The sequence below is a fragment of the Colletotrichum navitas genome (genome assembly GCF_030913465.1).
Source record: "Colletotrichum navitas strain CBS 125086 chromosome Unknown LY79scaffold_260, whole genome shotgun sequence".
NCBI lineage: Eukaryota > Fungi > Ascomycota > Sordariomycetes > Glomerellales > Glomerellaceae > Colletotrichum > Colletotrichum navitas.
This window is the reverse complement of record NW_026850806.1, coordinates 1-26,285: the sequence shown is the minus strand read 5'-3', so window position 1 is coordinate 26,285 and position 26,285 is coordinate 1. Positions and strand designations below refer to the sequence as shown.

At 27.9% G+C, this 26,285-nt stretch overlaps 2 protein-coding genes across 2 annotated transcripts; one reads left to right on the top strand and one right to left on the bottom strand.

Annotated features, from left to right (window-relative positions):
• Positions 1 to 17,979: 17,979 nt before the first annotated feature.
• On the top strand, positions 17,980 to 18,809 carry LY79DRAFT_645265 (uncharacterized protein; the record flags this gene model as incomplete). Its single annotated transcript, XM_060562440.1, has 2 exons — positions 17,980 to 18,525; positions 18,596 to 18,809. Exons 1-2 carry the CDS (start codon positions 18,032 to 18,034, stop codon positions 18,807 to 18,809), a joined length of 708 nt encoding a protein of 235 aa, XP_060406772.1. The 5' UTR covers positions 17,980 to 18,031.
• An 822-nt stretch (positions 18,810 to 19,631) lies between these two features.
• Positions 19,632 to 21,344, bottom strand: LY79DRAFT_531038 (major facilitator superfamily transporter; the record flags this gene model as incomplete). The annotated part of the gene is made up of 4 exons (XM_060556229.1): positions 19,632 to 20,108; positions 20,182 to 20,311; positions 20,378 to 20,802; positions 20,865 to 21,344. The coding sequence occupies 4 exons, from the start codon at positions 21,342 to 21,344 to the stop codon at positions 19,632 to 19,634; spliced, it is 1,512 nt and encodes a 503-aa protein (XP_060406771.1).
• Positions 21,345 to 26,285: the final 4,941 nt, after the last annotated feature.

Here is a 26,285-nt window from a genome sequence, read left to right as displayed (position 1 = left end):
TATATACTTTAGCCTTTATTAAGGTAGTATACTATTCTCTAAGCTAAGTAAATAAGTTATTTATTAATAAGGTGTATATAAGAGTCTTATTATAACTATTATAGGCTATATTACTTACTATATTATAAGAAGAAGTATATTATTATTTAATCTCTAAGATAGTTATATAAAGGGTAAAGTTAACGTTATTATTTAGTAATTATAGCTATATACTTTTTATAATCTTCTTTATAACTATAGTGTTAACCTAGCTTAATAATAGGTTATTTACTTTTTACTATTTATATATCCTTAGCTTAGTAAAAAATAAATTACTTATAGTAATAATTTATTTTTACTTTATTACTTTATTATTAATAGTTAGTGCTACTAGCTAGATAGGCTCTTAGCCTTACTACTTTACTTACTAGCTAACTAAGAAGTTATTCTAGTTTATAAGGTTAGCTTTATATTACCTTTAGTGTTTAGTGTTTTACTTTATAATATATTTAGCTAGTGTAAGTGCTCCTAGGTGCTTAGAGAGCTTCTTTTTACTGTCTAGATTAATAAATTACTAGACTTTACGTTAGGTAGTATAAAAGTAAAGCTTTATATACTATAGGAACTAATTTTTATATATAGTTAAAAGGCTATAAAGGTAAATATTAGTTAGTAGACTTACTATTACTTCTAAAGGTATTATAGGTGTAAGATAAAGTTAAGAAAGAGTATTAGTTTTTAAGAAAGGTATTTCTAAGTGTATACTACTTTATAATAGTAAAAGTTATTATTACTTATAAATTAAGTTAAAGCTAGGCTTATAACTATTATTAAGTAGTATATTTAGGGGGTAATTTATATAGTTAAAAGTAGCTTATTTCTTTTATTTATAGTACTATAATCTATATTCTTTAAATATTGCCTTGCTTAGTAGATTCTACTGTAAGTATCTATATTTAGGAGCAAAGGTTAAATTAATAAGTAATATTATTCTAGAGAGTAGTATTAGTTAGTAATATCCTATATAATAAACCTATATAAGGCCTATATAATAGATACTACTTTTTCTTTTTACTAATAACCTAATAGTAGCTTATAGTATACTAGCTTTCTTAATAGGTCTTTTTTAGTATTAAGAAATATATTAACTATATTAAGTTACTTAATCTTAAGGTTAAATTATATAGTAATAGCTATTACTATATAAAAGGTTTATACTATAAAGGTTACTATATATATCTAAAGAAAAAGGTCCTTTTTTTATATATTCCCCTTTATAATAACTTATACTTTACTATAGTTAAGATATTTTTTTAAATCTTACTTATATATCTACACCTACTTTAATAAAAAAAGCCTTATTCTTAGTAGTAAATCTTACTTATTAATTACCTTAAACACTTTAAAACACCTTAGTTCTATAATTTTATAGTCTATTACTTATTATAGTAGTTAATAAAGGTCTAAAAGTATCTTAATTAACTTCTTTAGTATCTATAGTAGTCTTATAAAATTATTATAATAATATTACTTTTTATTTAATATTTATAGTATATAATAGGTTATTAACTTATATATTACTATATTTACTATAGTATATAGTATATAGTGCCTATTACTTACTTTAGCTTTTACTTTTTATTAATTATTTAAGAAGGTTATAAAGAAGCTTTTAAGGCTTAGTCTTTTCCTTTAACTAAGGGACAAGAAGAATACCCCCTTAGAGGTTACTAGTAAGCACCTTACTCCTAGTCTATACTTTAGTATACTAAAGTTAACTATACCTATATATACTAAAGAGCACCTTTATTATTAGCTTATTCTTGTTTTTTAGCTTTACTTCTCTTAGCTTAAACTATCAGGTTAATTATATAGCTATATATTAATCTATATATTTTTTACTGTTTTAGAATACTAGTTATTATTTAGTAGTATAAAGGTTAAAAGACCTCTTTTATATAAGGTTATTATATAGATATTACTAACTAATACTACTTTCTAGAATAATATTACTTATTAATCTAACCTTTGCTCCTAAATATAGATACTTATAGTAGAATCTACTAAGCAAGGTAATATTTAAGGAATATAGATTATAGTACTATAGATAAAAAAATAAGCTACTTTTAACTATATAAATTACCTTCTAAATATACTACTTAATAATAGTTATAAGCCTAGCTTTAACTTAATTTATAAGTAATAATAACCTTTACTATTATAAAGTAGTATATACTTAGAAATACTTTTCTTAAAACTAATACTTTTTCTTAACTTTATCTTATCCTATAATACCTTTAGAAGTAATAGTAAGTCTACTAACTAATACTTATCTTTATAGCCTTTTAACTATATATAAAGATTAGTTCTTATAGTATATAAAGCTTTACTTTTATACTACTAATATAAAGTCTAGTAATTTATTAATCTAGATAGTAAAAGAAGCTCTTAAGTACCTAGGAGCACTTATACTAGCTAAATATATTATAAAGTAAAACACTAAACACTAAAGGTAATATAAAGCTAACCTTATAAGCTAGAATAACTCTTAGTTAGCTAGTAAGTAAAGTAGTAAGGCTAAAAGCCTATTTAGCTAGTAGTACTAACTATTAATAATAAAGTAATAAAGTAAAAATAGATTATTACTATAAGTAATTTATTTTTACTAAGCTAAGATATATAAATAGTAAAAAGTAAATAACCTATTATTAAGCTAGGTTAATACTATAGTTATAAAGAGATTATAAAAGTATATAGCTATAATTACTAAATAATAATATTAACTTTACCTTTATATAACTATTTTAAAGATTAAATAATAATATACTTCTTTTTATAATATAGTAAGTAATATAGCCTATAATAATTATAATAAGACTCTTATATATACCTTATTAATAAATAACTATTTACTTAGCTTAAGAATAGTATACTACCTTAATAAAGGCTAAAGTATATAGTATCCCTAAGATCTAAGGTACTCTCCTAATTAAGACCTTTTATACACTATTAAGTAGTAAATTACTTCTCTAGGTAAATAGTAAGCTAAATAACCTTATAAAGACTAAATAATATAGGATAGTAAATAACCTTAAGAGAATATAGTAAGTTACTAAGTAATTTACTATAAATAATACCTATAAAATCTTATAAAGTAATAAAGGTATATATAACCTTTATAAAGAAAAGTAAACTATAAAATAAAAAGTAGTACTTTAAATACCTTTATAAAAGGTCTAACTACTTATAAAAACCTATTAACTATAAGTATATTAAGTATATACTCTTTAGTAAGTTAAGGATTATTTAGGTAAACCTAAGTAAGTAAGTAGTAAAGGCTATTATTATAAAGCTTTTAAAGCTAAAGTAGTTAAACCTTAGGGTAAAGTATAAAAAAGTAAAAAAAGGGATTTAACCTTTTTTACTTATAAGGCACCTTTATTATAGTTACTATTAACCTTTACTTATTTAGTAAGACCTTAGCTATACTTCTTTAACTTTTAGTATATTCTTAACCTTACTTATTAGCCTATATACTCTTAGTAAAAGTACTATTCTTAATAACTATAAAGGTCTTTATATTATAAATAATAAGTTACTTCTTAAGCCTAGCTTTTATAAAATAAATATAGATAATTATTATATTAAATTAAGTATAATATTTTACTTATAAAGAATATAGTATATATATTATAAAGAACCTTTTAATAGTATAAAAGGCTAAGTATAGAGGACTTAGGCTAAAAAATATAGCCTTTATTCTAGATTTTATATTAATATTACCTTAGAAGGTCTAATTAAGAAGTAAAGGTATAGTATTAGAGATATAACTATACTTTTACTTTAGAACACCTAAAAAGAATATAACTATAAAGAAGCTAGTATATAAAGGTAACCTTGTCTTCTTAAATATAAACCTTTCTTTTTTACCTTAGGCTATTATATAGCCTTATTCCTTATAGCTTTACCTTACTAGTAAATATATAAGTGTTTATAACTTATTTTACTTATTAATAAATACACTAGTAGACTATAGTAATAATGCTACCTTTAGTACCTTTAAGTAGGTATCTAGGGCCTAAAGCACTTATAATACTCTAGGTTAACGCTTAAGAGTAAAAATTAAAGGACTATCTTATATTAAATATAAGTATTATACTATTACCTATATAAGTAAGGTAATTTTAAAGTAAGCCTCTAAAGACTACTTAATTTATCTATATTATTATATCTCTTAGGATCTCTTTAACTTTTTAACTAGATTTAACTACTTAAAGTAGCTTATATACTTAAGAGATAAGTATACTACTTAGCTTTTTAAAGTTATACTTCCTAAAAAGACCTATAATAATATATTCCTAGTTATTTATAGATTTATTACTTAGGTTACTTAGTAGTAAAAGGTTAATATTTATAAGATTTACTAAGATAAAGATATATTAGTTATTAGTATTAAAGAGATATAAAGTATAAAAGTAAATAGTAAAGCTTAAGATAAATATAGAGCTTCTTTTACTAAATATAAAAAGCCTATAGGTAGTAAAAAAAGTAAAGTAAAAATTATTACTTATATAGTAAAGATACTTTTGTCCTCTAGACTACCTTATAAACTATAGCTAAAGGTAGTACTTATAGTAATCTATATATATAATATAAGCCTTCTTTAGTATTATAACTAGACTTTACTTATTAAGAAAAAAGAGGCTTAGTTTAGATAGTACTTTTACTAGTAAGCACTAGTATATATAGTAGTATTATAGTATAACCTTTGCTTTACTAAAGATAAATATATATATATAAATATTAAGCTTATTTATTAATAAGTAACTATAAAAAAGTATTTAAAAAAATAATTTAAAGTTAAACTATAAAGGTATATTAAATACCTAGTAAAATATATATAAAATATATATAACCTTTATAGGATTTAAGTACTTTACTATATAAGGTAATTATTATATATAATATATACTTTAATAAAATAAATTCTTTAAAGTAAAGACAAGAAAAGTAATATAATAGTAAAGTTAAAAGTAAAAAGTATAGTTAAAATTATTAAAGATAAAGACTATAAGTAAAATATAATAATAAATATACTTAGGTTAATAAAAGTAATAATAATAGTATCTAAAATAATAGTTACTATAATATAGAATAATAATCCTTTATTAAGTAATACTAAAGTAATTACTTAAGATATTAAGTAATATAACTAAGGTATTACTATAAGAAGAAAAGAAAAGGCATAGACTTCTAAGATAACACTAGGCCCTAGTAATCTAAATACTAAGATAGCCTTATCCTTAAAATTAGTTAACTAGGCATAATACTTAAAATAGTTAAGTAGTAGGATTATATAATAAGGCTAAGCACTATAGTATAAAAGGATTATAACCTTATATAAAGAAGTCTTTTAACCTTTATACTACTAGATAATAACTAGTGTTCTAAAATAGTAAAGATATATAGATTAATATATAGCTATATAATTAACCTAATAATCTAAGCTAAGAGAAGTAAGCTAAGAAATAAGAATAAGCTAATAATAAAGGTACCCTCTAGTATATATAGATATAGTTAACTTTAGTATACTAAAGTATAGACTAGGAGTAAGGCGCCTACTAGTACCTCTAAGGAGTATTCTTTTTGTCCTTTAGTTAAAGAAAAGACTAAGCCTTAAGAGCTTCTTTATAACCTTTTTAAATAATTAATAAAAGTAAAAGCTAAAGTAAGTAATAGTATATATACTATATACTATAGTAAATATAGTAATATATAAGCTAATAACCTATTATATACTATAAATATTAAACAAGAAGTAATATTATTATAATAATCTTATAAGACTACTATAGACACTAAAGAAGTTAATTAAGATACCTCTAGACCTTTATTAACTACTATAATAAGTAATAGACTATAAAATTATAAACTAAGGTATCTTAAAGTATTTAAGGTAATTAATAAGCAAGATTTACTACTAAAATAAGGCTTCTTTTATTAAAGTAGGTGTAGATATATAAGTAAGATCTAAAAGATATCTTAACTATAGTAAGGTATAAGTTATTATAAAGGGGAATATATAAGAAAAGGACCTCTTCTTTAGATATATATAGTAACCTTTATAGTATAAACCTTTTATATAGTAATAGCTATTACTATATAATTTAACCTTAAGGTTAAGTAACTTAATATAGTTAATATATTTCTTAATACTAAAAGAGACCTATTAAGAAAGCTAGTATACTATAAGCTACTACTAGGTTATTAGTAAGAAAGAAAAGTAGTATTTATTATATAGGCCTTATATAGGTTATATAATATACCTCTTCTTTAGTTTAAGGAGTTTATAAAGACACTAAAAAGCCTAGGACTTATATTATTAAAGGAAGACTACTGTCTTTTATTTCTAAGAAGTATACTATATATATACTCTTTTATATTAATAATATTCTTATTATATACCTAAAAGAGAGCAAGAAAGTAAAAGAAGTAATTATTATAAGGCTAAAAGAGGTATATAAAATAAAAGACCTTAGAAAATAAAGTAGTATTTAGATATTTATATTATATATAATAGACTTAACTAGAAGATATACCTCTACTATAACTAATATATTTATAATATAGCTATAAAGTTTAAGTATATAAATAGGATTTCTTTATAATACTATTACTAATAATAGACTTTCTCTAAAACAAAGGGATAATAACACTAGTAAATATAAAGCTATTTTAAGAGATAGTTAAATTAATCCTATATACTACTATAATAATCTAGCTAAATATAGTATTTACTTACTTACTTCTCTCTAGGTACCTAATAAACCTAAGTATATACTATATTTAAGTAGTAAAGTAGTATATTTAATACCTCTTTTATACCTTATATTTATTAATATACTTTAGTATCTTAGGGGGTATATAACTCCTTTATATAAGTAATACTTTTTTACTAATAATATAATTACTTATTAGTTATCCTAAGGGTATATTATATATCTCTTTAGTAGCCTAATCTATTAGAAGGTAACTTACTAAGTAATAGTTACTATATTAATAACTAAAGCTAAGCTTTTTACTTTTAACTATATAACTAAAGAGCTTATTACCTTAAAACGCCTCTTTTATAATATCTACCTTAAATTAAAAATAACGTATAAATAGTATAATATAATAACTAGTAGATAATTTACCTAGTTATAACAAAAAAAAAGAAGATTATACTATAACTTTACTATATTAATATTTAGAATATATAGCTATAAAAAGTCTATATAAAGAGTAAAGTTAATATTATATATCTACTAATAAATAAGATACTAGTAAATAAACTTACTAAAAATCTCTTATAAACTAAATTTAAGTACTTTATAGTACTCTTTAACTTATAAGATATATAGTATATAGTAAAATAAAAAAAATAAGGACCTAATTAATAAATAATAAAAAAGTAAAAGTAAAAACTCCTCTAAAATTAAATAATAGCCTAAGGCTAAGGAGCCTAAGCTAAAGTAAAAATTAAAAAACAGCCTATAGGCTAAGAAGCCTAATATTCTAAAAAAGTAAAAATAGCCTAAGGGCTAAGGAGCCTATTATTAATAAAGGAGGGTATTTATATTATTATCTAAAAGATAATAAAATATAAAGTAAGTTCCTTATATAAGAGAAAGCTTACTAATAAAGCTATTAAGGTTAGCCTATATATAAGTAGTACTAAAGGTAATACTATAATATATATAAAGACTAATAAAGAAGCTAGAAGAATACTTAGGGGTAATAGCCTTTATAAAGGGATCCTTAAGGCTACTTACTCTACTATACTCCTCCTTTTCTACCTTCTTTTACTTTTTCTTCTCCTCTTTATCTTTATTTTTCTCCTTGTCTTTATTAAAGAAAATAGTTATAGGTAAAGTAGCCTTTCTTTTCTTTAGGGTTTAAGGTAAGACTACCTATATATATAACTATATAGCTATAATTACTTAAAATAAAGATATATAAGTAAAAGTAACTATTATATAAATAGAAAATAATTTACTTTATATAGGCCTTTTTACTACTTAAAGTATATAAGAGAGTATTAACTAGGCTAATAACCTTAGAAGTAAGTAGTATATATATACACTAATATATAATATATTAGTAATATTTAAGGCTAAGACCTAAGAGATATTTACTATTAGATTAACCTATAAGTATACTCCTTAAGTAATACTTATAAAGGCTAATAATAGTAGGTCTTTCTACTGTACCCTCCTAGTACTCTAGTGCCTCTATAAAGGTATTATTATTACTACCTAAATCCTCTTTAACCTTAGGAGATAGTAGTAAGCTTTCTTTATTATTAATATAAGAGTAAAAAGATAACTACTTTACTATTACTTTATTATCTATAAAATAAGTTAGTAATTAAAAAATAACTAAGTAATAATAAGTAATAATATACTAGTTAAAGATAAATCTAGGCCTAAGTTATATAGATTCTTTTAACTAAAGTTAAGAAGGCTAGTCTCTAGAGAGACTACTTATTATTACTTTTAAAAAGCTATACTTATTCTTTAGTACTAAAATTTATTAACTAGTAATAAGATAATACTTATAAGACCTATCTATAGGGGGTTCTTACTCCCTTATAGACTTACTAAAGGTCTTCTCTTTTTCCTTAAGAAAAGATAAAGTACACTTATAGTAACTATAGTAGTTATATAGTAGTAAGACTACTATAGCCTTAGGGCCTATAGTAGCTATAAGGGTATATATATAAGCCTTACTAAAGGTAATAGTTTTATAAAATATCTAAAAAAAAATAAGTATTAGTAATTAAGTAAAGTAGTATAGTAATATAAAAAGATAATAAGTTAGTAATTAATTATAATAAAAATAATAATATAACTTATAATTATTATTATAGTTATTAAAAAAAAAAGAAAAAAGTAACTATAAATCTAGCCTTAAGGTAAATATTTACTAGTGTATAGGCTAGCCTTATAGTAAGTAGCCTTACTAATAGAAATACCTAATACTAGTAGCCTATAATTATATAATAATTAGCCTTTTTATACTAAAAGAACTATTTTTCTTTTATATCTAGGTGTATAGTAACCTACGCTAATACCTAAGGGGGTATATTATATAGGATATTACTAACTAATACTACTTTCTAGAATAATATTGCTTATTAATCTAACCTTTACTCCTAAATATAAATACTTATAGTAGAATCTACTAAGTAAAGTAATATTTAAAGAATATAGATTATAGTACTATAGATAAAAAAAACAAGCTACTTTTAACTATATAAATTACCTCTTAAATATACTACTTAATAATAAAGGTTATAATCTTTTTTATACTATAGTACTTAGCCTTATTATATAATTCTACTACTTAACTATTATTAAGTATTATACTTAGCTAACTAATTTTAGAGGATAAGGCTATCTTAGTATTTAAATTACTAAGGCCTAGTGTTGTCTTAGGAGTCTATGCCTCTTCTTTTCCTCTTGTAGTAATACCTTAGTTATATTACTTAATATCTTAAGTAATTACTTTAGTATTACTTAACAAAGGATTATTATTCTATATTATAGTAACTATTATTTTAGATACTATTATTATTACTTTTATTAACCTAAGTATATATATTATTATATTTTACTTATAGTCTTTATCTTTAATAATTTTAACTATACTTCTTACTTTTAACTTTACTATTATATTACTTTTCTTATTTTTACTTTAGAAGAACTTTATTTTATTAAAGTATATATTATATATAATAATTACCTTATATAGTAAAGGGACCTAAATCTTATAAAGGTTATATATATATTATATATATTTTACTAAGTATTTAATATACCTTTATAGTTTAACTTTAAATTATCTTTTCTAAATACCTTTCTTATAGTTACTTATTAATAGATAAGCCTTATTCTATATTATAGTAACTATTATTTTAAATACTATTATTATTACTTTTATTAACCTAAGTATATTTATTATTATATTTTACTTATAGTCTTTATCTTTAATAATTTTAACTATACTTCTTGCTTTTAACTTTACTATTATATTACTTTTCTTATTTATACTTTAGAAGAACTTTATTTTATTAAAGTATATATTATATATAATAATTACCTTATATAGTAAAGGTACCTAAATCTTATAAAAGTTATATATATTTTATATATATCCTACTAAGTATTTAATATACTTTTATAGTTTAACTTTAAATTATTTTTTCTAAATACCTTTCTTATAGTTACTTATTAATAGATAAGCTTAACATCTATATATATATATTTATCCTTAGTAAAGGTAAAGGTTATACTATAATACTACTATATACACTAGTGCCTACTAGTAAAAGTACTATCTAAACTAAGCCTCTTTTTTCTTAATAAGTAAAGTCTAGTTATAATACTAGAGAGGGCTTATATTATATATATAAATTACTATAAGTACTACTCTTAGCTATAGTTTATAAGGTAGTCTAGAAGACAAGAGTATCTTTACTATATAAGTAATAATCTTTTACTTTACTTTTTTTTACTACCTATAGGCTCTTTTATATTTAGTAAAAAAAGTTCTATATTTATCTTAAGCTTTACTATTTACTTTTATACTCTATATCTCCTTTAATACTAATAACTAATATATCTTTATCTTAGTAGATCTTATAAATATTAACCTCTTACTACTAGGTAACCTAAGTAATAAATCTATAGATAACTAGGAATATATTATTATAGGTCTTTTTAGGAAGTATAACTCTAAAAGGCTAAGTAGTATACTTATCTCTTAAGTATATAAGCTACTTTAAGTAGTTAAATCTAGTTAAAAAGTTAAAAAGATCTTAAGAGATATAATAATATAGATAGGTTAAGTAGTCTTTAGAGGCTTACTTTAAAATTACCTTACTTATATAGGCAATAGTATAATACTTATATTTAATATAAAATAGTCTTTTAATTCTTACCCCTTAAGTGTTAACCTAGAGTATTATAAGCACTTTAGGCCCTAGATACTTACTTTAAAAGTACTAAAGATAAGCATTATTACTATAGTCTACTAGTATATTTATTAATAAGTAAAATAAAGTTATAAACACTTATATATTTACTAGTAAAGTAAAGCTATAAGGAATAAGGCTATATAATAGCCTAAAGTAAAAAGAAAAAGGTTTATATTTAAGAAAAACAAGGTTACCTTTATATACTAGCTTTTTTATAGTTATATTCTTTTTAGGTATTTTAAAGTAAAAAGTATAGTTATATCTCTAATACTATACTTTTACCTTCTTAATTAGACCTTCTAAGGTAGTATTAATATAAAATCTAGGAATAAAGGCTATATTTCTTAGCCTAAGGTCCTTTATACTTAGCCCTCTTACGCTATTAAGGAGGTTCTTTATAATATATATACTATATCTTTTTATAAGGTAAAACATTATACCTAATTTAATATAATAATTATCTATATTTATTCTATAGAAGCTAGGCTTAAGAAGTAACTTATTATTTATAATATAAAGACCTCTATAGTTATTAAAAATAGTACTTTTACTAAAAGTATATAAGCTAATAAGTAAAGTTAAAAATATACTAAAAGTTAAAAAAGTATAGCTAAGGTCTTACTAAATAAGTAAAGGTTAATAATAACTATAATAAAGGTGCCTTATAAGTAAAAGAAGGTTAAATCTCCCTTTTTTTACTTCTTTTATACTTTACCCTTAAGGTTTAACTATTTTAGCTTTAAAAGCTTTATAATAATAGCCTTTACTACTTACTTGCTTAGGTTTACTTAAATAATCTTTAACTTACTAAAGAGTATATACTTAATATACTTATAGTTAATAGGTTTCTATAGGTAGTTAGACCTTTTATAAAAGTATTTAAAGTACTACTTTTTATTTTATAGTTTACTTTTCTTTATAAGGGTTATATATACCTTTATTACTTTATAGGATTTTATAGGCATTATTTATAGTAAATTACTTAGTAACTTACTATATTCTCTTAGGGTTATTTATTATCCTCTATATTATTTAGTCTTTATAAAGTTATTTAGCTTACTACTTACCTAGGAGGAAGTAATTTACTACTTAATAGTATATAAGAAGGTCTTAATTAAAAAAGTACTTTAGATCTTAAGAATACTATATACTTTAGCCTTTATTAAGGCTATATACTATTCTTTAAGCTAAGTAAATAAGTTATTTATTAATAAGGTAACTATATATAAAAGTCTTATTATAATTATTATAGGCTATATTACTTACTATATTATAAGAAAAAGTATATTATTATTTAATCTCTAAAATAGTTATATAAAAAGTAAAGTTAATATTATTATTTAGTAATTATAGCTATATACCTTCTATAATCTCTTTTATAACTATAGTATTAACTTAGCTTAATAATAGGTTATTTACTTTTTACTATTTATATATCTTTAGCTTAGTAGAAAATAAATTACTTATAGTAATAATTTATTTTTACTTTATTACTTTATTATTAATAGTTAGTAGTACTAGCTAAATAGGCTTTTAGCCTTACTATTTTACTTACTAGCTAACTAAAAGGTTATTCTAGCTTATAAAGTTAGCTTTATATTACCTTTAGTGCTTAGTATTTTACTTTATAATATATTTAGCTAGCGTAGGTACTCCTAGGTACTTAAAGAGCTCCTTTTTACTATCTAGATTAATAAATTACTAGACTTTACGTTAGGTAGTATAAAAGTAAAGCTTTATATACTAAAAGAACTAATCTTTATATATAGTTAAAAGGCTATAAAGGTAAATATTAGTTAATAGACTTACTATTACTTCTAAAGGTATTATAAGTATAAAATAAAGTTAAAAAAAAGTATTAGTTTTAAGAAAAGTATTTTTAAGTATTTATTACTTTATAATAGTAAAGGTTATTATTACTTATAAATTAAGTTAAAGCTAGGCTTATAACTATTATTAAGTAGTATATTTAAGGGAGTAATTTATATAGTTAAAAGTAGCTTATTTCTTTTATCTAAAGTACTATAATCTATATTCCTTAAATATTACCTTACTTAGTAGACTTTACTATAAGTATCTATATTTAGGAGCAAGGGTTAGATTAATAAGTAACGTTATTCTAGAAAGTAGTATTAGTTAGTAATATCCTATATAATAAAAGAAGAGTTTTTTTAACTAATAGTCTTTAATAATTTATATCCTAAGATAGTATTTAGCTTAACCTTAGTCTTTTATTTTATATACTTTCTTTAGGCTATTAATAATTACTTCTCTAGCTACCTTATTATCTTAATAGTAAAGGACTAGGATATTATTAATATAGAAAATAATAAATACTTTCTACTTTATATCTATAAATAGATATAGGTCTTTATTTATAGCTTATAGTCTAAGTAATTTAAGTCTTATAAATAGCTCTTTATACTATAATAATAGTGTATTATATAGCCTATAAAGAGCGTATATAAGTTAAATATATTTCCTATAGATCTAAAAACTATCTAGGAATTAGTAAGTAACTAGTTTACTGTCTATCTCTACGTTAAAAAATATATTAACTATATCTAGCTAATAAATCTTAAGGTTAAATTAAGCTATAATAGCTATTATAACCTAAAAAGTCTTTACTACTAAGGTAGCTATATATATTTACTAAAGTAGGTTTTTCTCTTAGAGATTACCTTATATATATATTTTTACTTTATAGTAGTTAAGAAATCTATCCTTATTTAGCTTATATATAAACACCTACTTAAGTAAAAGTAGCTTATTTTTTACTTCTATTATATTAATAACCTTCTAAATCTCTTTTTTACTAAGTTTATTAATTTCCTCTAGAATTACTATTTTAAAGAGGGTATAAATATTTTCTAGTAGCTTAAGTATATCTTTATAAGTTTTTAGTAAAGCTAAAAGTTCTAATATAATATATTTTTTACTTAGTATAGGTATTTTCTAGGCATAAGATATACCTTAAACTACTCTAATAACTATAGTATAAAAGGTTTAATATCCTTAGTCTACTTTATTTTTAGCTTTTTACTAATTAAGTAAATATATTAAAAAGAAGTTATCTTAGTCTTTATTTATAAAGTAAAGTATAGTTTATAATCTATTTACCTAAAGTAAAGTATTATAAGTAAAGTTAAATTTAAGTAAGGTTTTATATTTTAATAGTCTTATATTTTATCTTAGGCTAGTAAAGAAGTTTTATATTTTACTTTTTACTTCCTAAGGTAATTCTTAGTTATCTTTAGGTAGTAGTCCTTTAGCTTTTTTACTTTTTCTTACTAGTTAGGTATAGCTTTTTACTCCTTAAGCTAAACCTACTTAGGATAAGTGTTCTATAGTTCTCTTGTTGTTAAAGTATAATAGCCTATCTGCCTTAGCTATAGAGTCTAATAAGGTTATTTAACTAATAACTTTATAGTCTTTATTAAGAATATTAGTCTTTATATAAATAATATCTTTAATCTTCTTTTTAGTTAGAGATTAGTTAAAATTACTATTTATATATATAGTAGTATTTATAGTATTATCTTTTTACTAAAAATCCTATAAAGATTACTTTTTTACTACTCTCTTAGTTAAAGTAGTAGTTTTTAAATATACTTTTAGCCTAGGCATAGATTCTAGTGTTAGAAGTTATTTCTTAAGAAGCTTATTTTATATAGTAGTTTAGTAATAAGATTAGCTAGTTTTATTTTTTCTAGGCTAACTAGTGCTTCTATAAGGTCCTTTATTAAGAGATCTATTAGGTTTTATATACACAAGGCTTTAAGAACTAAGTTTAAGCTTATAGGTAGTATCTTTAGTTTAATAATTTCTTTTATAACTTATTATTTAATTACTAACTTAAAGTCTATAAGTAAATAGAATTTTATTTTATTAAAGGTTATATTTCTAGTAATATATACTTAATAAAGGATAAGAACCTAAATCTTATATAAGTTATTTATATTTAGTATATATTTTACTAGGTACCTAATATACCCTTAGAGAACTACTTTAAAAAGTCTCTTCTTAATCCTTTTCTTTCTTTCTCTCTTTAGAGAGTATATATAACACCTATATATATAAAGCTAACCTTAGTATAGTTATAAATCCCTTATTAGACTTATTATATAAAAAAGTATATACTATCTAAAATATTAATAGTACTAAGCTTCTTTTACTTTAACTAGAGATTTTTAATTATTATATTTTTATAGGCTAATACTAATTATATAGGCTACTACTATAATAGCTTTAGACTATAAATTAGTTAGTAAGTTAGCTATACTTATTATTTTAATTACCTAGGTAATAACTTCTTAGCTTACTTACTTATTTCTTTTTATTAGTTCCTTAGTATAAGGTAAAAAAAGCTCTATATTAATACTAAGTTCCTAAGTCTAGAGTTTATAAGTAGTATAGCCTTAGATTATAATTATAGTATATTTAATATTTTATCTAATCTTAAAAATAACTAGTCTTTTTTACCTTTATATTTACCTTTTAAATAAGTAAAGCACTTTAAAAACCTTATATAAGGTCTTTTACACTTAAGGAAATATAAATAAATAGCCTAAATATTTATTTTTAATAACTAGTATTTAATAGGCTTTATTAAAGCTTACTAGGTAGTTAAAAAGGTCTTATAAGATATAGTAGTAAGGTTATATTAACTTTACTTTTAATATTTATCTAGATATAACTTATAAGGTATATATTATTATATAATATTTATATTCTAAGCAGGAAGACACTTAAATTTTAACTCCTCTTATATTTAGAACTAACTACTAAAGTATATCTAGTCTTAAATACCTTAAATAAAAGTACTAGGTGTTTATATTATTTATCTTATTACCTTGTATATTATAAAATAGTTTTAAGTGTTAACCTCTTAATTTTAAAGTAAAGAATATACTTATAAGGCTATAAAGAATAAGTAAAAAAAGTATAAAGAATAAATATTATATTAAAAGAAAACTAGGTTAAACTTTTATATAAGGTAAGTAATTACTTTACTTTTTTTAATAAGGCCCCTTTAGAGAGTATAGTTATAACTATAGTACTAAACGTTTACTTTTTATAAATATACTTTTAAGATAATATTTATATAGAAGTTCTTAATATAATAGATATTAGTTAACACTAGGTTAACTATATTAGGCCTTTTTAGTCTTAATAAAATCCTCTTAAGAATATACTTTTCTTTCTTAATAACTAAAAACAAAGATAATCCTAATTTAATATATTTATTTATCTTAGGGTCCTTAAGTAAATCTAGCTTAAGGAGGCTAAGATTATTTACTAAGTAAGTAGTACTATAATTATTAAAGACTATATACTTAAAAAGTATATATAGGCTATTATAGCTATAAGTAAAGACCTTATATAATATAGTTTTTACTTAAAGTTTTTTCTTAATTAGTAATAGGTTAATTAATATATAGACTACTAAGTTTCTAGTTCCTTAGGTAGATCTTAAATTATTCTTATCTTTAGCTTTATTCTTCTTAAGCAGAAATTATTTCTTATTTAAACCTTTATTTAGTAGCTTTATTTAACCTTTATTAATAAGTATATATTATACTAACTACTATTTATCTTCTTTAAGTTTTTCTTTAATCTTTATTAACTTTTCTTAGGTTTATTTAAGGTTTATTTAGTATAAGATACCTTATATTACTATTTTAACCTATAAATAGTTAGCTAAGTTATATATTATAAGAACACTATATAAATATTCTTTTATTTTTAGTAAATTAGCTTTAGAGTTCTTATTTAAGTAGTCTAAAAGTATTATATAGACCCCTAATACCTTTCTTTTTTCTTTAGTTAAGGTTTTCTTATAGTAAAGTATAATAAAAATTACTTTATAATTACTTAGTAAAAGGTTTTCTTTATTAGTTATCTTATTCTTTACTATATAATTTATTATCTTCTTTCTTTATATAGAAGCTAGGTAGTTTAAAATAGCTTTAAGAAAAGATTTTATAGTAAGATTTCCTTAGACCTCTAGAATATTATACTATTTTCCTTAGAGATAGTATTTCTACTATTTAGTGTACTATAAAGTAAAATTAATGTTTATATTTACTTTTATAAGTACTATAAAATACTCTTTATAAACTAAAGTAAGTATAGTAAAGTTATTTAAAGTATAGTATTATTTAAGAACTTTAATTAAAGCCTAAAGTAATATATCCTTTTAGTTTAAAACTTTATTATTAGTTACTTTATTAAGAATTTCTATTTAAGTAAGGCTAAGTAGTACTAAGTTAACTATAGATTAAACCTAAGACTTAATCTTTTTATATACTTATTTTTTATTAAAGAATTTATTAATATCCTTTTTTTATATACTTTTAATTAAGTAAAGTATAATAATATTTATAGTTTTAATTATAGCCTATTAAGATAATAGTTTATCTTTATTATATTCTACTAGCTAGGTATTAAATAACTAGTATTTTAGCTTATCTTTAAGGTTCTTTTAAGAATTACTATCTAGGTTAATATAGTCTTATAGATTCTTACTATAAGTATAATATTTAAGTATAATATACTACTTAGGCTAATTATACTTAATAACTAGCTTAATTAACTTATTAAAGTCTATTAACTTCTTAGTTTTAGTTATAATAACTTAATAAATTAAAATTAACTAAGAAATAGTTCTAAAATAAAAGATTAAGAGATATAGACACTAGATTTAATTATAATATCTAGGAGGTTCTTTATATAAGAGCTAGGCTTATAACTATAATAAACTATAGTGTCTTATTATATAAGAGAAAAGTAGTTAACCTATTAAGAAACTATATATAAACTAGAGAAGCAGTAGAAATACCTTTTCTAGACAGTCTGTGCAGGTGGTACGCCACATCCTGTGGCGGCGCTGCTAGCACTAGCCACACAAAGCTAATCTAGCTTCATGACAGATATAGAATACGCGATGTATTTCGGAACGTTGCCAGTAAGTAAAGCATCCTCTAAGCACACGGCGTTGTCCCTAGTAATACTAAAATTACCAACTCGCGGATGTTAGACCATGAGTTCTGCACCTGGCGTCCCTCATTTAATCATGGAAACGATATATGCACAAGCATGTACACGCACTCAGAAGTCCTGCATAGGGTCTTCAGGTACCAGTATAGCCCACAGGCACTAGGGAGGTCAGTGTTGTCAGCGCATGACCGCTGCGATCGGCTAAAAGCTAGATACTGTGAGTTGGGGGAGTGGCTAAACAGCCTTCCAACACCGTTAAACAAGGCGCATGATCATATTTTCATAGAAACACTTAGGCACAAGACTCAGCAGCTACGCAGAGCGTTCCACATCTTCATCATGTACCGCCGAGCTATCTTCTTCATACACTGCCCCTGGGTTTCGTTGACAACGTTCCTGGGTGACAAGTCAGACTCAGGGGTCACAGAGCAGATGCGCGAGCCGTGCATAGAGCGTTGTATTAAGTCAGCAACCTCTGTGATCAAGCTAGCTAGTAGCGGACTGTTCCTTGAGGAGGAGCTTGGAATGTAAGACAGCCATATTGTGTATGATATAAGGACAGGGGACAGCTAACAGTGTAATCCGTAGGGACAGAAGTTCAACAACTCCCGGATTGGCTGATATGGGACAGCTATTACTGATTTCACTCTTTTGTATTATTCACCATCTAGTCTATAGCAAGAAGGCGAACCGCAAGGAGCTGATACCATATCTTGCTATTTTTGGTGGTTTCCTTGGCAGGCTAAGCTTAGACAATGAGGCGTTACTTCCTAGTTATTTAGAATTAGTACACCTACTTTCAGCTAGTTAAAAGAGTATATTACCTGTCACGTCAGGTGCCAGGCACGTTGCTGACTTGTCCACTTAAGCGTGGCTGGCTCAAGACTAGGCAGTCTTGAAGTTCTATGTCCTTTTGCAGATATGGCGTAACTGGTCACGGTCGCGCGGCAGCCACCTGTGTGAGTCCCACTCGGGGCCAGCCCGTTTCAACGTCTCTGTGGACGTTCCAGCCGTTCAAAAAGGTGCTGAAATCGGGTGCTCCGATGACGTAGGCACCAGTCACAGATATATGTAGGCTCCCCAAGATAGAACAGACCATCTTACTTTACAAGCTCTAGTTACGGAGTAGAATAGCTCTGAACTCTACAAACTTTTCTCCCGGAATCAAATGAAATATATTATGCTGTTAAACTTGTAATAGCTTAGTGGATTCTGTCCGGACATTGAGCGCCGGCGTATCGTTCCCCTAATTGCAGTCAGCTTTCCTGCTCCGAGGGATGATACGGTAACAATTCCCAAAGCCTACAATATTAGGAAAAGCACTCTGCTGGGCCACCTGTCACTGCTAAAAGCAATATCTCTTTGTCCTGCCTCACGGAAAAGGTTATAGACTATAGAACAGCGTTACAACTAATGGCGTTGACAGAAGAATAGGCCTTGAATTATTTCTCTGGGCTCTGGAAATATATATCTCATAGTAACATATTAAATTGACAAATCTATACTGTATACAACTCCTAGATATATCTACTGATAACATTTCGTGTGATCTTGACTTCATCTAATTGTACGTGCAAAATATAGTCCTTGGCTTCTTATAATCAGAACAAGCCAGTTTCCGAGGGCTTCGTATTCAACGTCGACCAGACGGCTCGACAGGTAAACCCCTAGTGCTAATCCGTCTGATAGCTGGCCCAAAATGCCAGAGGATCAAAGGCATCACCGTACAGATGGCCAACGTTAGTGCGGCCAGCAGAGTGTAGCTCCAGCCGAAACCGAGGTCTGAATTAGTGACAGATGGTCCAAAAAGCGGAAAGGCGAACTCGGCGATGTGCTGGAGGAAGGCACCGACGGCGTGCGCGCTTGAGGCGTATTCCAGCCCGTAGGATTCAGTCACGTACGGCTGCAGACTAAAGTAACCAAGGATCAGACCGATGGCAAGGAAGAAAGCGATGATGTTAATTATAATGTAATGCAACTCGTTTCTTAGGCCCCAGCCGTAGAGTATTAGGGCCGGTGGGAGGAAAAGTGCCGCGCCACCGTTGACGGGAAGTCTCCATTCGGGAGAATGACCAGTGGTTTTGTGTCTTCTGCGAAAATAAGCCGAGAACTGGCGCAGGCGTTGTTAGCATTGAGCTGGATTTGCTGTATATCACTCTCATTGTTGTTCATAGAAGACGTACCCCGTCAATGGCATAGCGGCTAATGTGCAGCCCAACGACGAAGCCGATACCAAGCGAGATAAAGTTCACACTAGCGCTTTCCTTGTCCATTCCGTATACAGTCATAAAAGTCTGACCATAAGTCGAGATTCTGATTCCAAATGTTAGGTTCTGTCGATGCCAAGTTGCTTGGGTGGGGGATTCGGTGTCGGCTCACACAAAATACATGATGCCAAAGAGATAGGCCCTGTAGCCAAATGGCAGCTGGACGATGGGATGGGATACCAGCATGAGCCAAGGGAGGGCTGCCCTTTTCAAGATGCGGTCGCTGTTGGACTGGTTTGGGTCGTGAAAAGGCGTGTGCAGTCGTTGGTTGCCCGTTTCTTGGCGCAATTGGGCGGCTTTGCGTTCTAGCAGTACCGCGTGGTACGTTTCGTCCAGAACCAAAAACGCCAGCGCGAGTGCAATCACGCTGAAAATCGACGTGCCCCAGAATATCCAACGCCAGTTGCTCTCCTGTGTGACGAAGGCACCGAAAATGGGCGCGATGGCACTGCCAAAAAAGGGTAGATAGGCGTGTACCGCGTCCCCTCTACCCCCCATCGGCGCCGGATACACATCGGCGGTAAGACCAGGTGCCAGCTGAAATACAACAGCAAAAGTCAGCTTATATACTTGGCTGCCCTTAGAAGAGACGGACTCACGATCTGAGGCGCACTGGCGCCGAGGCCACCAATAAAACGGAAGGCGAGCAACTGAGGTCCAGATGTTGCGAAACCACAGGCTGTATTCCAGATGAGGTGCCAAAGATGTGCGTAGCGGATGACGTTGGCTCGACCAAATAGCTCTATAATGGGTGCTATGAAGAAGGGACCGATCCCGGCTGCGAGGACTTGCATGCCCTGGATCAGCTGCTGTTCTGTGCCGGGTGCAATGTTGAGTTCAGTGCCGATGACTTCCATGGCGGGGCCCACCATGGTGGCAGAGAAGGGGGCGATGAAAGTAAATAGCGAGAGGATGAGCGATGTCTGATACTTCTTCATCATGGGCCAGTTGGCCGGGTTGGCTGGGTCGTCCGGACCGTCCCAGGTGACAATGTTGTCCACCCCCAAGTCGTCGGCAGTGCCAGCGGGCTTGTTCCTCGCGTTGGCGACACCGCCACCCCTGCCACCGTCGTCGCCCATTGTGGGCAGTGGTGGGTCTTGCTTCTCCCATCCCCTCGCCGTAGAGACGGCACTGCCATCCACGGTGGTGGCAGCAGCAGCGACCGAACCGGGGTTGCCCGGGCTGACTTGCAGGGGTGACGGAACGGCACGCTGCTTGATCGCGCTGGACCTTCTGTGCTGCTCCGGAAGTCTTGCCTCCTGTGCTAAAGGTGGGCCCGGATTAGACCACCGCTGAGGGTTGGCTCGGATGTCGTCCAAAACTGTGGCTAATTCGATATGGCTGGACTGCCTGGTAGGCTCGGCGGGCCATCTCGTCTCCTGGGCGGCCGGAGTGGGTGGAGTGGGTGGATTGAGTCTCAAGGCGTCGACGAGTGCCCGGACCCTAGGATCCTCATGTCCCTTCTCTTCCAGCCCGATAATACTTTTTCTCGAGTTCTGGACTGGAGTGTACACGGTAGGAGGTTGGTAGGGAGCAAACGGTCCTGGAGGTGGTGGTAGTGGCGGAGGCTGTGTGTTATTGACAACTTCCTGTGAATTGGAGAAGCTCGTCAACGGTTGGTATGGTGTGCTCCTGGAACCATAGCGGTTGTTGAGCAATACTTGTGGGTTTTCTGGCAGCGGTATGCGCGAAGACATCGACCCCGAGCGGCTTCGAAGTGCCTGCTGAACTGGGTCCAGCCCAGCCATATTCTCCCCGCTGAAGGGACCAACCGTCGGGTAGCAAAAGGGGCCGAAGCGGGCAGACGGCATTTGCCTCTCAGGCTGCGTGACGTTAGTGTGGAGCGGTTCTTCACGGAAGGCTAGGCTTGCGTTGCTCCTGGAACGGACATCGTCCCGGAGGGCTGCATACGGCGGGGAAGAGATGGTTGTTCGATCCGACAGATTCCTCTTATGCTGCTGCCAACCGATACCTCTCTCAGTCGCTGATTCTGGGTTGGAACTGAGTGGTTCTACGGCTGCCGCTGCACCTGATTTGTGGTCACCTACCGATGTCCATTGTGATTGCTGATGTTGCTGATCGGGGAGTCGTGACATGGCGATACGTCAAAGGGCAGGTAAGTAAGGAAATACAGGGTACATCTGGAAAGAAGATTCAATAGGTGGTCGTCTTGAAGGGGAAAGCGGAAGGGCAGTGTGGTTTTGTTTTGTAAGTCGACGGGATGCCATGTTGTCTCGGCACGCTCATAGCCAGACACCAAACGTCACACGAGGTTCTCTCGAAAACCTATACCAGACTGTCGCCACACGGGTATGAGATTGTATGAGATCTACCTCTGGCCGGGGTGCATTGCCACTCGGCACTTGGTTTCACCAGAAGCGAGGATTTCGATTAGGCAGACCAAAGGCTGAGTTGGTGAGAAAGCAAGCGTGGGCACTTGGTGTTTCTTGGAAGTTGTCGCATAATTTTTGATGTGCGTATCACGGCTTAGAATTCTCCTTGGCCAATCTCAATCTCACTATCTCACATACAGTCGTCGATTTGAGTATCCTGGGCAAACCCCGGTGCAAGCCAAGCCACGATGCTAAACGCAGTCAGTTGACTAATAGCCTGTAAATCATTTTGGGCAAAGAAGTACCGGAGGCTCCCCGGGAGGGACGGGGCGATGCTCTCGCCAATCACAATCCTTAAGACGATCCGATTACAACCGGCTCCGGGAAGCAGACACAGTCCTTCCTAGCCGCGGACAAAGTCCAGGGCTATGCGATGTCCGGAAGCTGCTCTTAGGGGAGCCAGACGAGGACCCCATTGCCATCGGGGATGGCAAATGTAAATCTAGTAAGCGACCGAGACAAAAAAGCAACTCGCTCGCCTTGCTGTCTCGCTTCTTTCGTTTGGCACTTTCTTGGCTGACCATCTCGAAACAAGCCCCAGCTTTGGATGGTGATACTATCCAGACATGGAGTTGCCCAAGCTTCTTACAAGGTCGTGCTACCACAAAGTCGAAAATACTGAGATCAGTAGTCCCGTTTATCCTTAGGACTTCAGACCCAACCTTAGCCGACTCGGAATCGGCTTTCCTTATCACTGCGGGCTAGTTGCAACACTGAATGATGGAATGAGTTTCAGTTTACAAGGCTAAGAACGATCACACACGTCCGAAAAGGAGCACGATGTAGTGTTTTTTTGCGAGTACAGATTTCAATATCCATTGAGTTGTTCACTCACAGAACCGATTGCTGCTAGCCCTGGTTCGGGGCGCTCGAATCCTCAACGTCTGTTGTTGGTGGAGGAGCCCATGGGTCACGTGACCCACCTCCACCTCCTTCTTGGCCAGCCTCTGCCTACTATGGGCAGCCTACTCCTAGTTAGCTTTATTATTACAGTTATTACTAATATTAATAGATATTGCTTTACCTTGCTGCTCCTATAGGTTATAAGGCCTAGGTTAATACTAATTAATTTTCTTTATAATTAATTAATTAGCTACCTTTACCTTTTCTTTTTTACTTTTTTAATAGTCTATAGTAATATTTATAAGACATTATAGTTACTACTTATATTACTGTTTAACTACCTATTTACTATAGTTATATTACTTTATAAATAATAATAAGTAATAAAACTTAAAATATTACTTTTACTTTTACTTATACCTTTTTTTACTTAGATATCTAATAAATAGTAGTAATTTATATAATAATTTAGATATACTTCTTATTTTATAAAAGAAATATATAAAGTTTAATATATTATTAGGCTACCTATAGTCTAAGGGAAACTTTTATCTAAATTATATATTATATTATTCTTTTTATGTTAGTAATTAACTACTATTATAGCTAATAAGGTTAACTACTAAATAGTTATATAGTTTATCTTTAAGCTTAAGAGGAAGTTAAACTAGTTATAATAGTAAGTCTTAGTTAATATATTACTTTATACTACTAGAGTTAAGAAATATATTAATTATAAAGTCTTTTAACTAGTAATTAACACTAATAAGTATAAGAATTAGGAGAATAAATATAATACTACCTATAGTATTATTATTAGTACTTATAACCTTATAATTATTAAGCTTCTTAATATAGGCTAAGTTAATAATAGTAACTTATATACTTTTATAAAAACACTTAAAAAGTTTATCCCTAAGGTATCTAAAGATACTATTACTACTTTTATTAATAAGTTTAATAAGAGTAGTGCCTAAGACTATAAAACCCTTTATAATACCTTTACAAGAGTATAGTACTTCTAAAGCTATATTACTAGTCTCTATAGTAAAAACTTTAACTACTATTAGGCTATTCTTATACTTAACTACTTTAAGGTATAACTACTAGATACCTATAAGTACTACACTAATAATAATAAAACATTTACCTAGGTAAAGGTTATTAAAACTATTAATACTTTTACCTAAGATAAAGAATAAAAAATAAGACTTATTATATATTATAAGAATACTACTAATCTAATAGTAACTTCTTTTAGTGCTAACTAAGGTACTACTTTTACTAAGAATATTACTTATAGTAGTTTTTATCTTTATTATAAGAAAAACTACTCTACTATAAAGTACTAAACTACTTACCTAAAGCTAGTTTTTACTAATTATCTTTATTATAATACCTTTTTTATTTATATAACTAAGTATATCTATAATAAAGATTATAAAAAAGGATTATTTAACTTATTATTAACCTTTATTTTTCTTAAGAGAGCCTTAGGTACTTTTAGTAGCTTCTTTATTACTAGCCTAGCTATAAAGCCTAGCTATATAGTATATATAGCTATTAATAATAAAGTTATTACTACCTTTAATATTATACTAGATTTAGGCTACTTTAACCTTATATTTAACTTATTAACTTACTTTATATTTTATATAGTCTATAGTAACCTTTAACCTTTTACTATAGTAAATAGTAATTAAGTATATTTAGAGGGTAGTAGTACTATTTTCTTTTAAACAGAGGATCTAGTTAACCTAACTTAGACTATTAACTAGACTATTAAAGATATTAAGTATAGTCCTCTTAGCCTAGCTAACCTCTTAGCCTAGGTAAGTTATATAAGGTAGGATTAAATATAACTATACTACTACTTATATTATTAACACTAAATCTAAGGCCTATTTAGCTACTATTAAATAGATTTTAATATTATATTCTTTATATAACTAATAGCCTAACTTTACTTATAGTAACTACCCTTAGGTTAACTATAGTTAAAGATAAGTACTAACTAACTTTTAAATAATATATTATTAACTTATTTATCCTATTTATTATAGTTATTAAGGCCTACTATTAAGTAAGTATATAATTTATAAGTAAAGATTAATAACTTTTACTATAAGGCCTACTACTTAGCTAAATCTATAAAGCTTATTAGCTATAATACTTTATTACTTTTACTTTATAAGTAAAGAAATTTATCTAGACTTTATTAAGGTTAAACCTTTTTTTAAACTTAGTATATAATATACCTTTTACTTTCTTAACTATTATAGTAGTTATTACTAGCTTACTTTATTAAAAGCCTATTACTATAAGGTTATTCTTAATACTATTAAAAGTTTAGTACTATATTTACTAATATAATAGGTCTTTTAATTAAAGGTTAAATATATAATAATATACTAAGCTTAAGAAAGTGCTTTATAATCTTTCTTTAAAGGCACTTAACTTTACCTAACTACTGCCTATACTTATTAATAAATAGTATAATTAAATATACTAGCTATACCTTTATAAAGGCTACTTATACTCTACTTATTAATAATAGCTACTAGAGGATCTCTAGGACTATATACTTAATACTATAGTTAGATCTTTAACCTTTACTATAGTTAACTAAAGTAAAATAAGCCTTTATAAGATTATTACTTATAAGCTTAACCTTACTACTAACTAAGAACCTCTTTAAATTAAACACCTTTATACCTTTAGTTATATTATATATATATATAAGAAGGTAGTAAGTGCCCCCTTTATTCTATAAAAATAAAGCCT